This window comes from Topomyia yanbarensis, chromosome 2 (assembly GCF_030247195.1).
Source record: "Topomyia yanbarensis strain Yona2022 chromosome 2, ASM3024719v1, whole genome shotgun sequence".
In the NCBI taxonomy this organism is placed as follows: Eukaryota; Metazoa; Arthropoda; class Insecta; order Diptera; family Culicidae; genus Topomyia; species Topomyia yanbarensis.
Genome location: NC_080671.1, coordinates 371,308,001 through 371,330,144, shown reverse-complemented (window position 1 = coordinate 371,330,144; position 22,144 = coordinate 371,308,001). Strand labels below are relative to the sequence as shown.

General features: G+C 36.9%; 2 protein-coding genes across 2 annotated transcripts in view; both read left to right on the top strand.

Annotated features, from left to right (window-relative positions):
- Nucleotides 1–8,411, top strand: part of LOC131684528 (organic cation transporter protein) — a 96,552-nt gene extending 88,141 nt beyond the window's left edge. Inside the window, exon 7 of the mRNA XM_058967487.1 lies at nucleotides 7,548–8,411. Coding sequence (XP_058823470.1) covers nucleotides 7,548–7,635 — 88 coding nt within the window. The 3' untranslated portion in view covers nucleotides 7,636–8,411. The remainder of the gene's footprint in view (nucleotides 1–7,547) is intronic.
- An 11,662-nt stretch (nucleotides 8,412–20,073) lies between these two features.
- The window catches only part of LOC131684525 (uncharacterized), a 37,398-nt gene continuing 35,327 nt past the window's right edge, over nucleotides 20,074–22,144 (top strand). Inside the window, exon 1 of the mRNA XM_058967485.1 lies at nucleotides 20,074–20,411. Coding sequence (XP_058823468.1) covers nucleotides 20,391–20,411 — 21 coding nt within the window. The 5' untranslated portion in view covers nucleotides 20,074–20,390. The remainder of the gene's footprint in view (nucleotides 20,412–22,144) is intronic.

The window sequence follows — 22,144 nt, the reverse complement described above, 5'->3', positions numbered from 1 at the left end:
AGGGTGGCCAACCCTACCGATTTATCGGTAATCCTACAGATTTTGGCCTTCCCTACTGATTCGCAGACGACAAGGAGAAAGCTTTCGATATTTTCTTATTCCTACCGAAAACTACCGATTTTCATTGATTTTGGGCACTGCCTATGCACCAACATTTATTGTCCATTCGTGTTAGGTCTGAAATCTCATAGGTGAATGGTTCAATAATTTAAACACCATTCTCAATTTCTTCAAAAGGTCATTTGTCGTTTGCGTGTTTCAGTACTTTAAAAAAAACACGGCATTCCTATATCAACCGACAAATTTCTAGTGAGTCTACCGATATTAAGGAATTCTATCTGGCCACACTGCCCCGGTCGTCAACAGAGCTTTAGGAACGGTTGGTTTCAAAAGCTTCCAATGAAGGACGTTCGTTGGATAACGATGGATGACGTTCAAATAACAGTTCAACATACGTCCATCGTTGGACCCGCGTTGAATAAATTGTAAACCATTTTTTGGGCTTCTCAGTGGGTTTGTACAATCGTTGTTGTACAATCATCGCTTTTATTTTTGTTATAGGGTGATGAGCCCATTTTCGCTATGTTTCTATTATCACCATACCCATTTGAAGCCATTGGTTAGAGCAGTGTCTGCCATCTTTGTTCATCGCATTGAGTGAAATGGTATCGCAACAATAGGGGCACTCAATTCGAGTTTTTGTTGCGCTCCAACACGAGAATTTTACTGTTTTCAGCGTATTTGTTTTATTATATTGGTTCTTAACAACGAAGCAAAGCTGTTGATGTCAATTTTTAGGCATTCTATTGATTGTAGCCCGAGAAATTAATGAATTAGTGGGTGCCTCACTAATTCATTAATTTCTCGGGCTACAATGCTTAGTATGGTAAAAATAGGCACTTTACCCTATTTGATTTTTCGTTAATCGGTTGTGCGAGTACTTTGAAACTTCGAGGCTTTAATCAGCATCATATCTGATATCTACAAGTGTTGTTTTGTCAAAGTGATAGTTTATACTTGACGTTATCACTTCGCACTACGTCACACTCAATTTTTTGACAAAAGCGACATCTTCTGGTGGATAACTGATTTCTCAAACGTTGCATAAAAGCTCGCTTCTATCGATGCACGTTGCCATACCCGTTGGAGTTATTCAATTTTCCTGCATATATTCCATACCCGGTAGGTGTTATTTCTCCGCTCAAAAGTATCGCTCTAAGAACGATTGGTTTCCAAATCGGCCAATGAAGAACGTTCGTTGGACCAACGTTGGACGACGTCCAAATAACCGTTCAACAGACGTCCATCGTTGGACCCGTGTTGAACGATATTGCAACAATTTTTTGGGCTTCTCAGTGGGATGGCTTGTTCCAACTGCTTGAAAGTCGTTAATGAATCTGAGCGAATCACTTGTCGTGGGTACTGCGGAAATTCGTTCCACATGATGTGTCAAGATGGATTCGAGATAATCGAGTCGTTCCGGGAACCATCCACGGAATTTATTATGGATGTGTAACGGGTGTGCAAGCTTGTTTTGAAATGATAATTTTCGTAGAATGGATTCGCGTTGTTGAGATAATACAATACCCGACGACAGCTTCCTGAAATCTTTAAAGGATGACACAGACAATTTAAAAGATGTCATAAAAGCTCTCGCGTAAAAGTCGACGCCAAACCGCTACTTCCAACTTTAATGCCAAATGCCTGTTGTGCCAAATGTCCATAATACCAAATGACCTTTAGTGTGATCAATTCTCAAAATAATGCCAAATGTCCGTTATACTAAATGACCGTTATGCCAAATGTCCGTTATGCCAAATAATCTTCAGTGTGATCAATTTTCACAATTATGGCAAATGACCGTTATACATAATGTCCGTTATGCCAAATGACCTACAGGGAGATCATATAGCAAAATTATGCCAAATGTTCGTTATGCCAAATGACCATCACTTTACGCAAAATTAGAAATTATACCAAATGACCGTTATGCAAAATGGCCTTTTTGCCAAATGACCGTTATCCTGGAAGTAAAATAAATCATGCCAAATGACATTCAGTGTGACCAATTGTCAAAATTATGCCAAATGACCGTTATGCCAAATAACCGTTATACCAAATGTCCATTATGTCAAATGAGTTTCAGTGTAATCAATTTCAAAATTATGCCAAATGACCTTATGCCGAATTGCCCGCTCCCCAGCATGACGGATGATGAAGTTTCTACACTTGTGAAAGATTGTCTGGAGGGGTGTACCCCATTAGGTATAAGTACGTTAAGCATACGAACGTTTGGCATACGTACGTAAGGCATAATGGACGGTAGGCCTAAAAACGTTAAGCATAATGGACGTTAGGCATAAATTACCATATTGAAGTATCACTCAGAACAGAATTTAACAGAAGCTGATCAAACTCAATCATAATTTTATTCTACTGTATATACTTGAAGAAATCTTTGCTCAAATTAACGAAGCAAACCGAATGCTTGGCATACGGATATACAGCCTGTGTGTATTACTCGACGCACAACCGATAAATTGCACCTAACTAAAATAGATTCAATCTGTTTGTAAACATAAGGAGGTTTTATGCCTGTTGGAGAGAGATTTTGAATGAAACCTAGCTCCAGGAGGCTTTTAACTGCTTCAAATAAATATTTAAAACAAAATAATAAAATCAATCTCATTTGTGCTAAGGTATCATTAACGCACATTAACTTCGATTAGTTCTTTCATATATGCATGGTCCATTGTCCAAGAAAAAAATATATATCTTGAAGAACAGTTCATGAATGAAAGAATGATGAATTTGTTGCTTCTATATTGATTATCTCCCATAGTATTCAGTCCAATGATTATATTCTTGATGCCATCAAGGAAAACATGAGCATAAGGTTGAAATCTCTACAATATAGAAAACCTTGCGATTATTTTTATATTTTTTGTGAATTATGCCTATCGTCCATAATGCCTAAGGTACATTATGCCAATTGTCCATTATGCCTAACGTATACTATGCCAATCGTCCATTATGCCTATCGTACTTATGCCTAACGTATTTATGCCTAACGTCGCGCACCCGTCTGAAGAAGCAGCTACAACCGATAATATTCATTTTCGTTTATGTGATAGGCATACAACCGATAATAGTTCGGCTAGTTCCTAAGGACAAGTATCTCTCATCTCTGAGCTTCATAACCTTCAAAGTTGGCATTAGCAAATTATCTAGGGATAAGGCTCTGTCCAAAGACACTTGACCGGAGAACATCTACTTTCGTGAATTTGTGATCAATTCAAAAATCCAACGACCAATTAGGATTGCTGCGGAAAAGAATCCATCTGGTGGTGAACAGTAGCGCCAAGTTATCACGGGTAAACTCGTCTGTCCAACTTCATGTCCCTCAGTGAGCAACTTCGGATTACCTGTCGAGCAGGCGGCTCCTTCTGTGTCTGGTAAAACCAAGAAGCAATACAAGATGCTGCAAGCCCTCTTTATAAATTTCACTTACAGTATGCTAATAAACACAACTCTTCCACCGCTGTGAATTTTCAACATAAGAAGCAGTATATGTCCTGCTGGAGCTTCAAAGGATACTGCCTATCTCTCAAATAATGACAACTCCCAGGCGTACGGGTAATCAGACGATCATCTTTGGAATGATAGGGAGGGATTTGAGAAATTGGCCCTCGACGCTAAGTTGAATGGTAAACTGCCGATTTATTACCAGAGCATCCGAGGCCTACGCACAAAAATTGATGAAGTTTTCCTAGCAATCTCTTCTTCCCATTACGACATAAATGTTCTCACCGGGACCTGGTTAGATGATAGGATTCATTTTCGTCAGCTTTTCGCTAAACTGAAACTACCTGACCGTTTTGTTAGCATCGGTATAATTTATTTACCACCGGATCGTAAGAGTGACCGTGACCTAGTCAGTACAAACAACCATGTCCAATCGATTGATTCTGTTTTTTTCTCGGGATTGGAGGTAATGACTGCGCATTATTGTTTAGAGACTACAATCAGTTTGGCCTCATCTGGGACACACATGACAATGTCGCACCTGTAATCAACCTGCTCTTATATTTCCATCGATTGCGCTGCGCTATTATCCATGTTCAAAATCTCCAATGAATTTTACGACCCTCTGTCTCCGCTCACTATACTGTGCATTGATACGGTCGATTCTAGAACTCCATGGTATTGGTCCGTATTAATCAAAATGGGTAGCCAGGATTGAAACAATACAATGGAAATTCGTACGTTATGAACTGAGACGCCTTCAGCGTGTCATCCACTACCTTGAAAAACCGGCTCTAAAGGAGTTTTTGATTTCCTGAAATTGGATTTAATATTATTATTCTTATTATTTTCTGTAGTGTATTGTAATTTTCATTTTTAGTTATTTTTTAAAATTTGTTTTGTATTTTATTGTAGTGTAAAGGGCGAACACGACATTATTGCGACACATTCAACAGGGCATAACCTTTTTACTATTGGGTAAAAATCAACCAAATTTTGCACACTTTCTCATTGATGTGTATTGTTTACATGCTGTCAAACTCGAAGTCGTGTTTTTCGATTTAACGAAAATGGAGGTGAACCAACGCGAGTCGAGAGAACAAATTCTTTCCAAACACCTGGAATTTCCTGACCTGTCGCACCGGCAGTTGGGAAAAATGTTGAACATTCACCATTCAACCGTCTCCAGAGTGTTGAAGCGGTTCCAGGAGCGGTTGACGTTGGACCACGGCAAAGGAGCTGGAAGAAAACCGGGACCGGAGAACAAAAAGACGGAGGCAAAGGTGAAGCGGATGATTAAAGCAAATCCCAACGTCTCAAGCCGTGATTTGGCTTAAAAGATCGGCATGTCGCAGAGCTACGTCCAGAATGCAAAGAAGAGAGCTGGACTACATACATACAAGGTACAGAACTTCCCAAACCGCGATGAGCGGCAACAATCGACGGCTAAAACTCGGGCACGGAAGCTCTACGAGAAGATGCTGACAAAATATGGCTGCTGTGTGATGGACGACGAAACATATATAAAAGCGGATTTTAAGCAAATTCTAGGGTTGGAGTTTTTCACCGGCAAGAGCAAGTTCTATGTGGACGACAAATTTAAGAAGAAGAAAATGTCGAAGTTAGCCTCCAAATATCTCATTTGTCAGGCCATCTGCTATTGCGGACTGAGGAGTGAGCCTTTCGTGACAAAGGGCACAGTAAATGGCGAGATCTACAAATCTGAGTGCCCCGAGAAGCGCCTTTTGCCGTTCTTGCAGCAGCACGACGAAGCTCCGCTATTTGGCATCATGCCACTATTCTAAAAGTGTCCTGGAGTGGTATGAGGCCAATTCTGTTTATTTTGTTCCAAAAGACATGAATCCGCGAACTGTCCGGAGCTGCGCCCGGTGGAGCAGTACTGGGCAATGATGAAGCGGGAACTTCGGAAGAGCAAGAAGACAGCCAAAGGCGAGAAGGACATGTTAAGAAAATGGAAAAAAAAACTGAGAAACTGGTACCGGATGACACTGTAAAGACTTTGATGGAGGGCATCAAGCGAAAATGCATTCAATTTTACACTCAAGGCTCCATCGATTAACTTTTCTTTTTCTTTTTGAAGTAAATATATGTATAAAACTACCCTAAAATTTTGGTTTGATTTTAAACATTATAAGAAAATTTGCATGACATTTTCGGTGTCGCAATTTTTTCATGTTCGCCCTTTATTGTATTGTACTGTTTATCAAATTGATAAGATATAGTCTTCACAACAATTTAAAAAGAATTCACATTCACATTCAAATTGACTTTTTCCCTTCTTAAAACTAAATACTCAACAGTTAATATTTCATTAATACCAACAAGATCAGATGATAAAATTAATAAGGAAAAAGGGTTTGTTATTTGGGATTTGCTTCGTAAAACAGTCTTCGTTATTAAAAATCGGCTTATTACTGATTTTTTCTACCTAACAATGAGATAAAACCAAAATATTCTTAACAAAACAAATAAATTTTTCTTCTGAACATAAGCAAAATATTTATCTTAACTCTGGAAAAAGTCAAAAAACAAGATAAAGTAAGCTTAGCCTATTCATAGGCAGGGGCGGCGAAAAACTTTACGCCCGAGTGGGTAGAAAGCATAGGGTGAGGGGTCCATTAGTAACGATTTTTTCCTTTTCGCAATGCACACGCTTACATTAGATTCACATTAAATCACGTTCGTTTATGCAAATGGAATTGTGGTACATCGATGTTTTCAAACGTGTGTAGTGCGAGATACATGCGTTGCGCATCTAAATTTTTTGAAATGGTTAAAAATTTCGAGTGGGTAATTACGCTCTCGGTTATTTTCGGTATGGGTAGTACTACCCATACTACCCACGCTTTCCGCCGGCCCTGTTCTTAGGGTAAGTACCACGCACCAAACGTTCTAAGCTTTATTGTGCATAGTTTAGACAGTTAAAAAAGTGTCTGTTCGTGCATTTTGGCTTGCACCTTTCTTTCTTATACGTAGTTGAAGTTGGTGTAAAAAATGCAAAAATCCTCAATAACTTTGAAACTAATGACTATTTTTACATACAGTCTTCGACAAAATTATGTAGCTTTGATACCTACACATTTGCCTTGAACATAGTTTGCACGAAAAGTCACAATGAAAGAAGTTAAATTAAAAAAAAAACTAGATTTAAGGGGCTAGCCATAGAAAACGCCTTATAAATCGATAACCTTTAGTCCTACAAGCTCAAGTTCTTCAATAAAATTCTTCACTATGAGCATTTCTAAAACTTTGTCGAAGACATATAAGGTTTTCAGAGTTTGAATGATCTCAAAATTTCAAAGACATTATCTAAACATCAACAAAGTTTTTCAAAATTCAGAAAAAAATTTAAATTTCTTCAAATCTAACAATCTTTATGAAACTCGTACAAGCTTCCTGGATGTTTCAAGAATTTTTGGGAAGTTCATCATAGACGACGTTCAAGAATGTCAAAAGAAATATTGAAATAGGTACTATTCAATCTAAAAATAAAGTTAGGAAGTTAGGAGAATTTCTACTGTAATTCGAACAATTTTTATGAATTTAATTAAATTTTTCCGATGTTTTGAAAAATGCTGCAAATTTTACAGAACTATTTGAAACGAAGATAATAGTTTCCTCAGAAATTTTCAACAATTATGGATTGCAAACATGGAATTTTTTTTCAAACTGTTTAGTAGAGTAGTTAATAACTAATATGTAGATTTATTCAGTAAGACATTATTAATTATACAAAGCTTCGCTCATCATAAGGTCTGAAAAATAAGATTTAGTTTGGTTTAGTACTAAATATGTTTCGATAGCAGGTACGCTAAATTAAGTGCAAGTGTACATACTATCGAGGTACACCTGTACATCCAAATTATCGTGTTGACCGGCGCACCCTTGATTTCTATATATTATGTACCTCCAGTGGTGTATACATGGTTTGCATCACATGTGTACTTTTAGGAGTTTACCTACCATATGAAAATCTGTGTAACGCATCTATCTACTTTCAGGCGGATTGAAAAACACTACCCAAGGGACAAAACCGAAACCGGACTGACCAACATTGGATTCGCTCAGAACGAAAGCATATTTCTGTGAAACCGAAAGCGTAACGTGCCGGACTGACCACCCCGGTCAGCTTTGCTTGGTGAGGACGGGTGGCCTAAAAGCTCACCTGATATGCTTAAGTCGGCATATAAAAATCCGATTGATGAAAGAGTACAAGAAAATTTTAATATTAACAAGCATTATATGTACATTGTTGCGACGCCAGACGTTGATGTGTTTTGAATATCGCACCTTATACCGTTGATGGACTATTATTGATTCAAAGAAGGGTGAGGGAAAAGCGTTACGAAGGCGTCCAATAAACAATACTATTAACCAGGTATGCAGACAATATATCACTCGATTGAGCAGTAGACATTGATTGTTGAAGGCAGGTGATGTTAGTGTAGGAAGGATGTAAATATGTTCCACGCAAACAGGTAGTGTTAGGCGGCAAACGTGATATATGGAGTTAAGCTCATTTTTTAATTTAAGTTGTTTTTTTTTTCGAGCGCGATTGTGGACTGGAAGATAAAAATGCACACATAAAGTGCAATCGTGATTTTTCTCCATTAATAGCTTGACCTAGAGTTCTCGAATACTGGTCGAGATTAGGTGATAAAGATGTAAATTGTCTCTAGCGTTATAGAGTAAAAGTGTGTAGTTGAGAGTGATTACGTGTAGACATGCACGATCGGGCTTATGCAGTTCAATGAAGGTGTCATATCGATTTGACTAAAAAGGAAAAGGTTAATACATCGTGAATTTAGTTTGTGAATTTCTTTTACCTCTTTATCGTTATGATATAAATCTCTTTACATATATTATTTCTTTCTTTTTTTGTTACCGTATCCGAAATTGCCATGGAATATCGCAATTGAACGAGCATGAATAAAAAATTATATTATTTGTCTATTCATCTTCAGCTTTGCACTACATTCAAACACACAAGCTGTAGTTTTGGTCCAAGATTACACCCAATCTAAAAGTAGCCACATTTCCATTACGGATCTTGTTTATTTCATTCAATTGATTGTATCATCATTTAATAAATAAATTTACCAACCAAGCATATTCTAATGCAGATCTTCTGAGGAAGGGAAAAAATTTAGGCCAATGCACGTGCTCCACCGGATGAAGACAACATATTATTATATGAATCATCCTATACTTATCCATAAAGAGAAAAATTTGGAAGAAAACCAATCCTATTGCCGCTTTCGTAATTCAGGACGCGTCTGAGGACGAACTAAACCACACAATATCAACTAACCTAGCCAAACTCGACACAGGAAGTAAACTTGATTATTGATTCAAGGAAGAGTTGTCGTAGTTTTAAATGTACGAACTATAAGGAAAACTGAAGTTGAGTTAAACTCTTAATCCAATTATTCAAATTGAATCAGAGAGTTGCGAGGACGCCAGGTCATATGATGGAGCATGCATAATACACCGCACCCATGACTGGCCCAGACTAGACTATGAGATCTATAATACGAATCACTTAAGTCTTAATTTCACTAAACATCATACCTTCGAGTGTAAACGAGCTAGCACAATCAGCGCATGCAGTATTATACACACAAGCAATTTGCACTTCGCCCCAGCTTAAGAATCTATGCATTTTTCATGAATCATTCTTACCTATTGCGAGCACTACTTTTCCTCTGCAGACAATGTTGATGCTGATCCGGATCGAATCTTGTCTGGTTAAGGGCTGTTTTTATAACTTTAAGCATTCCAGAGCGCCGAACCGAAGTCAATCAAGTTGCTGTGCAATCAGAAATCGGATGCAGTTCGACCGGGTTGCCACCGATGTTGTATAACTATAGTGCACAAACAGTGGATCATTTAAAGATAGTATCAGTTGATTAATTATTTATTAATTATTATTTATTTTATTTATTAAGGATACCCTCACGTATAGATTTATGCATTAGTTCATTGAACGTTTTATCCACAAGTAATTTTAAACGTAGTCACGCGTTTGAGTTTGTATTCTGGAGTGGTTATTTAAAGCTTTTCAGACCAAGAGCGTTATGTACTCTTGGAACTCTATATTCAACAAATAGATAGTCTCCTCATCAATAACCTTCGAAAAAAAACAATTTTTATTTCTTTTTGTTCTTTTTTTATTTCGACTAATATGTAGTTACATTTTCTTTTTTACATTTTAACGACATTCAATTAGCTAGAGATTACTGAGTAGTGAAAGTTATGAAAATTTAGAGGCATAGTACTCAAGTGAGAGCAAGGATGTGAAATATACAGATCGGAAAACTAGAAGTGGCAGGGTCATTAGAAACAGGCTTAAAATCTTACGGACTAATCTTTTGTCTTCTGTTGGCAGGAGTCGAGCTTAGACAGCATAACTACGAATCAATCAACTCTACCAACATGTCTCCCGGTAAAGACAGACGTGTTCCTCTTTACCATGAGAACCGAGAATTTATCTTGCATAGCCTTTCTATATGTGAAGGGCAAAAATGAATAGTTAATCAGATATCAGTTCCAATACAACTTTAAATGAACTAGTATTGATGATAACGGGTCAATGTATACTGAAAATTCGGCTCGTAAGCATTTATCAATGTAATTTCAAGTTCCGGTATTGCAAAGAAGCCCGTGCATCAGGTTATCAATACCTTGTGTTTCCCGTCAATGATCGTTGTTATCGCTCGTATACGCGTATTTTACAAACCACCCGATATGAAGAATTAGAAATATTTTCCTTAATTTATAACATTTCACGCTATCATACTATTTGTTTATCTTACGTGTTGGTTTTTAATCCAATAAATATACCTATCGTAGAGAAGAGAAAATTAATCTGCCTAAATGTGGTTGCACAGTGGTGTAACCAGAAATTTCCATTGGGGGGGGGGGGTTGTTTCAATGAAAATCGTTGAGTTTTCGAAAATGCTTAAATATAATGTAAGTTAGATAAATTAGTGAAAGTTCAGAAGCAAAATTAGTCTAAAAGATGCCTTTTATTATAATATGTCAATGAAGTCAAAGAATGCAAATACAATCCTAGCAGTAATTATGGAGAAATATTTCTTCAAAATTAGTAAGGGACTTGGTGTCTTCGGCAAAGTTGCTGATAATGTTGAAGGCTATACGGAAAAAAATCCGTTCATAAATTTAGGAACAAAAGCTCACGATTTCGTGAACTGAACCATTTACGAAAACCAAGTTCCTAAAATTGTGAATAATAAACCTCGTTTTAATGAAACTATTTGTGTTTTCTAACAACCAGTTCGCCCTGAATATATACATGGCGTTACATTAGAATGTTACATTTCTTATAAAAGAAATGTATAGAATTCGCTCAAACTTTCAAGATTTTTTAGTTGGGTTACTGTTGTTGTTCCCTGGACATGTTTAGTTTTTGTTGTGATTCTTGTTCATGATTTGGAAATACACAGTCGACAGTCAAACATTGTTCATGATTTCAAGAGCTTATCGCTCTTGTGAATTCTCATGACGTTAGCGGGATTAAAGCTCACGATTTCAAGATTTAAGTCGCGATGTTCGTAATTTCTATTCCCGTTATCGTGATATTTTAGTTCATGTTCATGATTTCAGGATCTTAGCCACGATTTTCGATAGTTTTGTCACTATTTGTGTGATTTGTGTGCATGATTTCAGGATCTTAGTCACGATTTTCGTAATTACTGTTCATGTTGTCATGATATTTAATTTTAGAGCCTACTTTCAAAGAGTAATGTAACTCATGATATCAGAGAATTTACGAATACCTTTGATAAAACTAAGGTATTCGTAAATTCTCTTCGCCTTATAGTGATCAATTATTTTTTGGTTACTTACGGTTTTTTACTCGGAATAGCGTGACAATATGAACTGGATCATAAAATAAGACTCATATTACGTAAAACAGTTCACGAAAAAAACAAGAATATTTTGATCTTGACGAATTTCGCGCCAACTCGAACAAATGTTGGCAGCACCCTCTCAGATTTTAATGAAATTTTTTGTACATGAGAAGTTTGTCACAAAAAGCCACTTTGCATACTTTGTTTTTCCAAAAAATATCTAAACTGTCTTTTGAAAAGGTGCAAACTTTGTTTACCATTTTTTTCGAATGGCTATAGTCTAAAAATGACAAACCCTACAAAAATGTTGTTGGAGTAATTTTCACATCATTAGTCAAATTTTTGAATAAATGATTTCATTATATCAAACTTATAATATTTTGGTAGTATATTTTTCAGTAAAATAAACAAGCAAAAGCTTATAAAAATAAATTGATAATTGGAGAAGTTATGACTTTTTCCCCGAAATTCTTTTTATTTAAGAGGTTTGCGGTGATCAGGGTCTAAAATCCTAAAACTCAAAAAAATCCATTAGTATATAAGTATTCCTTATACCTTAACGATTAGTTGAATAAATGATATTTTTTCCTGCATTCAAGAACGTTGTTAGTAAAAAATCGCTGTTTTAAGCTCTAAAAATTGTATTAAAAAATTCTTGTCCATAAAACAAAAATTTATGAATAAAAAAGGAATCGTGAAAGTGCGAGAAAAAATAATTACGATCAATTGAAATAAAAATTAAGAAAATTGATTGAGTAGTTTTCCGGCAATCATTTTTAGTAAAACGACATTTCGAGATAATCGAGTTTAAAATTTCAAAATACCACTGCTCTTGGTAGACGAACCGCGCTTGGAAGCGCTGTAACTTTCGATCTATTTCTCGGATCTTTATACAAATTTGGGAAAACATTCGCAAGGAGTTGTACTTTCAGATAAAGTAATAAAAAAATCGATTTTATGAAAAATGAAAAAGTAGTTAACCCCTTAATAAAAATATGCTTAGTTGCTAAGTTACACAATATCTTCTCACAAACTAAGTTTTATTGGATTCTGAGATGATTATGACTTTCATTGGTTTAGTTTTCGATAGAAATACACTGAAGAAAAAAAATCAGTTTGAAAAACTTGACGGTAGGTAGGGAACATAATTATCTATCTTGGAACAAAATTTCATCCAAATCAAAAATGGTTTTGTTCTTGTAAATCGACTTTAAATTTTTAAAATCGATTTTTTCAGTGTAGGAGTCAATGAAGAATTTTTTCAATATTTTTGTTCGAAAATTTGACTAATTTTGTAAAACTACTCCTATAACATGTTTTGTAGGATTTGTCATTTTTATAGCCATTTGAAAAAAATTGGTAAAAAATGTTTGGCCCATTTCAAAAGACAGTCTAGATCATTTTTGGAAAAACAAAATATGAAAAGTGGCTTTTTGTGACAAAGTCTTTATGTACAGAAAGTTTCATTAGAATCCGAGAGGGTGCTGCCAACTCTGAATACGATTTGGCGCGAAATTCGTGTTTTTTGAACTAATGTTCCTAAATCTATGAAAAAAATCATGAGTCAACCTTTCGTTTTATGAATAACATTGTGAACTAGTTCGCGTACTGCGAATCGAATTAGAAATAACTTGGCGGAAACCGTGACTAAAGTTCACAAAACAAAACAAATATTTCCACTAATGAAAGCGTTATACGGGCGTTACTGAAGGGAAATTGAACATAGTTATAAAAGCCATGATTTTTGGTCATGGTCCTGTTTTCGTAACGAAAAAACGTGATTGTTCCAGAATTCATGGCACTTTAGTCACGATTTTGAGAACATTTTTTTTTCGTGTACACAAATGCAATATTTCGAATTATAATACAATATTCAAGAAATTTCCTCAAGTCTGTTCTTTTCAATAAATTTTTTGATTGTAAGCTTCAGAGACTACCTTGAATAAAATGTGAAATTTATTGTTTATACGAAGTAGAAAATATTTATCACTTACTGTAATATCAGAATAATTTGTTTTAAAGCTATGCGAAAAATAGTTGTTTACCTAACTTAAAACTAGTTTTAACCGTTTCGGATTCTCCTCATCAGTACCTATCACCATCTTGGTGCCAATTAGATGATAAATCTAAACTAGCACCAAAATTGTTCCGAGTAATGTCTCGGAAGACAAGCACTGAAGCTCTGGTTTGCTACGCATTCTCATCAGCGAACCAGAGCTATGACTTTTGGTTTTCTCTCATGTATAGTCTAATTTGTTTCGATATTCTGAATACACGGATATATACTCTCACGGTCGACTGCGCGGAGTTTAAAAAGCCTTTGTTTAGAAAATATATGATACTCTCGGTAGCCGGCTACCCAGAGTTTAAGAAAACCTCAAAAACTAAACCAGATCTTTTCTTTGTTGGGCAATCGAGTACTCGAAGATTAACTAAGCAAATAGATAATAAACTATGTTTTGCAGGTCACATCGTTTGTTTGGAGCGGATCCTAGACCTTATACTCTTCCAAACCACCAATTCCGTGACAAATTTGGAAGTGTGATGAATTATCGTGCTTCTGTGCTATATATACATATTCAAAATTTTATCATCATGGCATAAGAACACGATTTTTAATAACAGTTTAAACGTAGCGATGTCCAGGCTTTTTAATAATATTCATTTCCGAAACCACAATTTCTATGTTAACTTAAAATGCATGTTGTTCTTCTGATTTTGGTCCGATTTCAGCATAACTAGTTTCATTTTGTAGTGAAACAAAAGAACTTGGTTTGTGATTATAATATATTCACTAAGTTTGTTTGGAACTATGACTTTTTCGATTAATTATGTACAATCAGGCGAAACAGTTCGAAACGGCCAAATATTATACATTATATGGGAAAATACCTCTACTTTTCTAATTTAATGGTCTCGTTTTGCGCCTCGGTGCGCAAACGGGTTAAGGGAAATTTTAAAGTTTTGTTACTGATATGAAGACGCATGGTGTTTTGTGCAAGATAATTTGAGAATCTACATTAAACCACAGACTAACAGACGTAACACTATGAGGAAATTTCTTTAAAAAATATTGATCCAGAAATTTTCCCAGAACACTAGCTCCACCTTTTATTCACGGTCCCAAACATTCATTTGCTGATGGGTTATCCCTTAAGCTTGGGAACAATTTTTCCCTAGTGGTCTATCCCCCATATGTTTGTTCATAAGTCAGTGGCGCCAAAAGTCCTAATGCGGCCACAGTCCCAACTACAAATATATTTAAAATGACCGTTAAAGCGGACAAAGCATTGTTTTCGAGTGTTGTGTCTGTTAGTCTGTGATTAAATCAATACATTATACAATGGATTTAAAGTAGTGTTCTTCATTTTTAATGATATTGGTGAACAGTTACGGAAAATCTACCATAACAAAGAGATCATAGTCATAACAAAGGTTCAATGACACTATATGGAAAAATTAAGTGAATATTTCATGACTTTTGACATCAAAAATGAGCTCAGCACCTCAGAATTAGCTTAATTTGTGAGTATCAGCCAAATTAGGCAACATTTTACATTTTGTCAGACTTTTTACGAAGATCCGCCACTGTTGGGCGGCAAGCAACAACGGTGACTATCATGCTGATGAGGTTTCATTGTGGGTCGGATTGGTATGACTTCCTACTTACCAGTTCCTAAGCAACTCGTATCAGATAATCAGGAGTTAAACGTGATGAAATCAATGTGCCATCCACCAAAATCACAACGAAACGCAACGCAGAATCCCTAAATGTGGTGAAAAATACTATTTGGAATACGTTCATTCTTGGGTGTAGATCCAATCTACGGGTTTAATGACGCGACAATCTGGCATCGCCAGTAGCTGATAGCACACACAAAGGTTTCTTGATTACCAGGATCAACAGCGTATTCGTCTGTATAGCTGTTATGCTCCCCCACGATGGACACCAGAGTAGCACAATCGGATACTGGACGCATTAATCGACTTTATTCGGACGAGTGCCGGTTGTTATTCGGACGTGTGCCGGTTGTTATAAAGGAGATTTTAACGCTTGGGAAGTGTATTGACCAACGCAAGATGTTACAGCTTGTTGGAAGCCCTGACGAAGCTGGTTACTGTCGGGAATCCATCATCGGCATAACATTCTGCAGTCCTTCGCCGAGGGATAACATGAATTGGCGAGTTAGTAAGCAGTACACACAGCGATCCACTACACCATTATTCCGCGGTATTGTATTGTGACGCGGATAGTGAGGCCTGGCTAGCGGAAGTGTAAAATAAAGGAATTCGACAAGGACCTTTTTGTGGAAGCACTTCATGTTGACAGCTTCACTCCTATTCCGAATGACGATGAACTTTTGGAAACAGTATCGAGGGCATGTGATGTAACAATTCCGAGGAAAATGGAGCCGAGGAACTAGGAGCTGTGCAGAGAAGTATTTTTTTTTTTATTCATTTCGTTTATTTGATAGGCACAAATGCGTTAGCTTGGCGGTGCCAAATTCTTTTGTTTTTACATTTTGTATACTTTAAAACTAGGAGGTTACAATGTTGAAATATTTTTTTAAAAAAGAAAAATTTTACAGCTATCTTAAGACTAGAAATAAGATTCTATATACAAGAGAGGGGGCGAAAGATTATTTTATGAAAAAATTTTAAAACAAGGAATTCAATAGTAATAATTTTTAGGAAATATTTACAGTTATCTTAAAACTAACAATATAGTTTGGTACACAAAAGGGGGAACAAATATTTATGAGAAAATTCGCAGGTGTTTTAAGACTAGGGATACAATTCTTGTGCAGAGAAGTAGACGCTAACCCCTGGAACAATGGTTGTCGTGTCGTGTTCGCCAGGATCAAGGGTCCAACGACGCCAGTCGAAATGTGCGCGGACAAAATGAAAATTATCCTGGACGGTTTTTCCAGAAGCACGACATAATCACATGACCATCTACACCGTACGTCAATGCAGACGGTGGAAATGCTGGTAACAATCAAGTCTCCAACGGCGAACTCCTTATAGTGGCAAAAGGGCTGAAAGCGAGTAAAGCTCCCGAACCGGACGGTATCCCCAACGTGCTACTGAAGACCGCAATCCTGGCGTTTCTGGATATATTAAGGAGAGTTCTACAGATATGTCTGGATGATAGCTATATCCCGGATAGATTGAAGATCCTGCTGGATACTCTTGGTAATCTTCTGGAAAGGGTCATCCTGAAAGTGCGAACGGAATGTATATCTGGTGTGACAGTTGATAAGAGCGTCGAAGAGATGTGCCACTTCCTGTCATTATCTGGGATGCTGTGCTGGGAGCAGTTTCGAATATACTCTCCGAGCTGCAGAGCAAGTGGCGAAGGGACCAACACAGTAGCGCCATCGGCTAGAAGCCGCTGTGAAACCACAAATCGGATTTCGGGAGAAATTTCGCCGTCGGGGAACTCTTCGTCGGTGTAGACTAGGTCCCCCGCCGGGTACCAGTTGAATAGTATGCAACGTAGTACAGGTATACCTCGATTTAACATACATTTTCCGATTCAATCATGTACGTTAAATCGAATTTTATGTAAAATCGAAAAACAAAAGAAATATTTGTTTTCGAATAGAATTATTTTTTTTTTATTCATCACACGAAATATTTTCGAGGATATTACTGATTGTATCCACCTAACAGTGACATAGAAACCACATATTCACAATTAAATAATTAGATTGCTCTTCTGAACATAAACAAATTATTTATCTTAACCTTGCCAAGTATTCGCCAATTCTAACAGATATTCATTTCGTAAAGTTCGTCGCAAATTCAGAATAACTTATAAGAATAGTGTTATTAGCAGTGCAGTATTAGTTAATTTTTTCACGAGATTTTTTCTAACATCAACAATGTTGGATTAACCATAGTGTGCATGAAGAGCACAATGCCTAATTTTAGTAAGTAAGAAAATTTGTGTTTCTATTTTGTCTCATCTTTATCTTGGTAGACCAACCTGTCCGACAGATAATCGCAGAATTCAAAAAGAGAACACTACTTGAGTTTACGAGCAAACGACTAATTACGAAGCTTTGTAAGTACAGGAGTTCTACTGGCAGAAAAAACAACCAAATCCAGCCATTGTAGCGCTATAGTTCTCCTAAAGGAAAAAGTTGGATTAAATCATTTTGTGCACGACAGATACAATACCTCAGTTTAAAAGTCGAACCCATCAGAATGAATGAGACTTTTTAATTACAATACAAAAATATTTACAAAAATTGTTTAATCCTTATGTACGACGAGGAGATGGAATTCACTAGAATGTTGATGTCACTATTATAGATCTCCAAAGTAGCCGCGTAGTATGGGATGTCTAAAGCCAAGAATTGATCCACTGGTTTCCTGCTCCCACGTTGTAACAGGCGACAGAGACGGAAATCTTTTCATTTTTTTGGATCTATCTCCTTTTTTATTTATTGGATCTATCTCCAAGATTTCTATTTAAACATGAACATTTATTATGGTACTCCTGGGGGCCAAGTATACAGTCTTCGATCATATTAAATCGTACGCAAATGCCAGTACAGTTTATTCGAATCCCAATTTCTACTAACGGCTATTCTCTACCCGTTGCAGTTGTTGAGAGTAATATATACAGATATACAGAATACGCAGTGATATATAAAGAATATAATCACAATCAGTGTCGTACTAACATTGCTTTTGTGTGCTTCCTCTGTTTACATTAAGTAACGACCGGCACCGGTATTGATAAATAAACACCGTGAGCTTACCAGCAGTCGTACATTGAAGGAAGACTTGTGTCTTCCATCATTATCGCCTATTGCATCTTTTTTTGCAAGAGGAGTCGATCCACAACGAAGTTTTTTTTTTAAATGTCCACATGCACTGAGAAATTCACCTGTTCAATACAACCTGAGAAAAGATATTATCTTTAGCAGGAATCGAGCTTACGTTCCTTCAAGCTCTAGTTGGGTGCGAGGAACTGTCTTGACTTCATTACAAATTTCCAACAGTTCCATAATAACCGCTACAGCCCCAATGCCAATTAGTGGGACTCACCGTCCGCCAATATCTCGTCACCGCCCTATACCTTCCATTAACCATATCTTTCCAGTTCTCTATTTTTAGCTTACACATAAAAACCCATAAAACTATTATCAGGAAATTACTTGAACCATAAATTCGTGTATTCATTTTTTCGTGCGGTATCAAAATAAGAATGTTTTTGTATCTCAGAATCTTAAACAAAATCTAGCGAAAAAACGAAAATAAATTATGTTTCTTTAAGCATTAGAAATGGATCATAGAATAAAATTGATATTGATTCTTAACATTTCGTTTTAGTAACATTGACATTAAAAAAAAATTGCATGTATGTTAAATCGAGGTAAAAATTACGTTAAATCGAAATATGTTAAATCGAGGGTATGTTAAATCGTGAGTATGTTAAATCGAGGTATACCTGTATCGGGTTCGGGTCGACGGAGCACCAGTGAACCGGACGTCAGGCTTCACCGGAATCGCCGGACCGACTTCGACATTGGATAGCTCGTGAGCAGACTAGATCCACCGCCAGGGATTAGAGCGAATAGAGCACGACAAATAGCTAACAGTGGGTCGTTGGGGCGCTAATGAACCGAAGCTACGCTCCACTCGGAATCACTGGAAAGACCTCACCACTTACTGGCTGGCCCGTATAGTAGGCTAGGTCCACCGCTGGGGACAAATCGAGCAGAGTTTTCGGAAGCGCGTTTCGGCAATATTATGATGGTATTCATCCCGATTTGGGAAGTTCTGCAACTGTACCTTTCCAATCCGGATTGTTGCTGGACGCAACATAATTTTTTTTGGCCAAATATCGCGTCGAAATGAGCAGATTGCGCTTAAAATACATAATCAGCGCTCCGTCAGTATTTTACTCATTGTTTCCGGTTTTTGTTGAGCTCCTGACTTGTGATCTACTGCCATCCATTACTGGAACCTTTGGAGGACCTTTGGAATAGTCGAATAGTATTCCATCCAGTTTGCGTTAGTTTGGTGGTCCCAATTTTATTATTTTACATTTTAAGTTTCTTTGAACTAGTGGATTATACGGAGATTTTTTTTATTTTTAAATGAAAAAAAACTCCTATCTTAACACTCGGGGTGTTTTCCAGAATGACTCGAATAAATCTACTTGTTACTCAAATACGGATGTTTAGTAACACAATGATTACCGTACAGCATAAGAGCTCCGTGCGTCGTCGATTGAACGGCCAAATTGTCGAGTTGGACTGCTAAGGAATAACGCCTACTTGCCGGTTAACTGTTTAATAGGCTGTGACCGTTAGCATTTTTAGACAAATTCCCTTCCGAAAATGACGATCAACAACAAGCAAGTTATTGATAAATTCGAATTAAGAACTCCTTTATGTAACTGACAATGAACACGTGCACAAATCGATCCAAACGGAACGATATAATGGAAGAGCTTCTCACAAATTACTATACAAAGTCCAGTATGCTTTTCATTCACGGCGCATGGCAACCCTGCCGGGTATGAGCCATGCATAGACAATTTACCGCTAGACCCGCGTGCGTTGTCGAGCCGATCGATTCAGACCTGAGCTCGAACGAGAAAGAGAAAGAAACGCCGCGGCACACCGGGGGCAAAAACACACCCGAGTATAAGACCCACGCGTTGTGGTCCACAGCTGCTTATTTGTTTTCTGAGTGTCTCATCGAACGGACCAATCTTGGTGTGCTGTTTGTACCTACATCCCGGGAACTACTTTCACTATCGTCTGCACTCGTGATTCGCGAAACACGCCCATAGATTGTCACAACATCACTCTCAAGGATATACAGTTCGATCGGGTTCGTCGCGTGTGACTTGAGCGAAGCGAAGATAGTGATCTGGAGCAGTGTCAGTGGACCCCGGTTTATAACCCCATACGATAATCGTCGCCGAGGTCAGGAGAACAAGCGATGAAGAGTTTAATATTGCTGGTAGGTGATCTTTTGAAGATAATAAATGTGTTCCAGCGATAAATATCTGATCCCTAGGGAAATACTAAATTTAATAACAGTGGTGCAAAAATTGTGATTTATGGAACTAAGAATAACTTGCTCGTGATACAAATAATAATGACTTATTGAAAGAACTTAACTTACTGTCTCCATGTGGAAAAGAGTTATTTTGAACAACATTGCATGAACGTTACCTTGTCTGGATCTCAAATGCGGTAACGGTGAGGAGACAAGCAAAAGATTGTGAATAATCTCAAGGATAGATTGCCGCCCTGCACTCGTTGATTACTAGCTAGTAAAAATTGAACACTGGTAGAACCAGTTCAACTAGTTATGATTTCAACAGTAGCAACTACTCTCGAGGAAAGCAGACATGACTGTTGTAATCCTGCAACAAACTGTACCTGGTAACTGCTACCAAAAAAGGGGCAAATTTTAGCTCCACCTTGTCAGTTCACATCTTGTGAAGTAGGTCAGACAAAATTCAACTTGTCCAAAAATGCAGACAAACCGTGCCAAATTTATCAAAGGCCTCTGTTAATGATAATTGTGTCATGTGGTAGATAAATAATTATCCCTTTTGAAATATTGTTTTTTATTTGTTTTTTTACTAAAGACGCTTTCCAAATATTCATTACATTGCATTTATGTGACAATGTTCAAAACCTCCTACTCAAATACGCGAAGACATATTGTTGCACCTAGATTTAATCATAGAGACTCCACCCTGTTTCACTGTTGCGCTTAGCTTTTTAGTTAGGCTGGAACCTACACCACATAGTTTCAATTTTTCTCTCAAATTGTTACGATAAAGGACTTCTGAACTGGTTTGGAGTAGATTGGAGAAGGCTGTCGTAAAAATTGTTGTTATTACTATTAGAATAATTTTGAATCTACCTCAGGCACATTCACTTTTCTTGGTCAACAGGCCGTGCCTGTTGAAATGATACAGAGACGGGGTGAACGTCTGTAGTTTAGTTACAAAAAAGTGTTGTTGCACGATTGATAGGAAACGAACCAGATTGCCGCTCTAATTTCGATATGTCCTTTCGTTTGTGATCAAACGAGTTTTTTTATTGCATCATTTTGAACTTTTACTTTGAAGCAAAGATTGGATAGATTATTACACGCAATTACAGAGAACTATGTAAAAAGATGAGCTGTAGGAAAATTAAGGGTAGAATCGACACGCCACGAATTTGCTCGTCATTCATTTTATAATAACAGGTTATTATTAGTACGATTATATAGAGGATTTGAAAACACATTAAATTTACATTAGTACGTCGAATGTAATAAAAATAAACAAAACATACAACCATTCATTCCCATCAGGATGTTTTGATCGAACAAAAGCTTTTCAGATTGTTCTAGTACACATTCTTATCTGCTTTTCATATCATAAGGTGTGTTTAAGATGAGTTTGAGCTATTCAATATTTTTTGGAAAAAATCTCTGTTGGGGTAAAACCGATACCCTTTGGTTGGGGTAAGACCGATACGCTTTTCAGATGCTTACGTATATTTGTGATTTATTACGAATGGCTAGGTACCTTTTTGAAATTTTCATTACACTATTATTACATTTTTTAATAGCAGACATACACATATACGCTTTTATTGTGTTTATTTCTGATCAGTCACTTCTAAAATCGAAAATCGTCGAATCTTTTGCTACTTCTGCAATATGCGCCTCAAACCAATTTTCTAGTG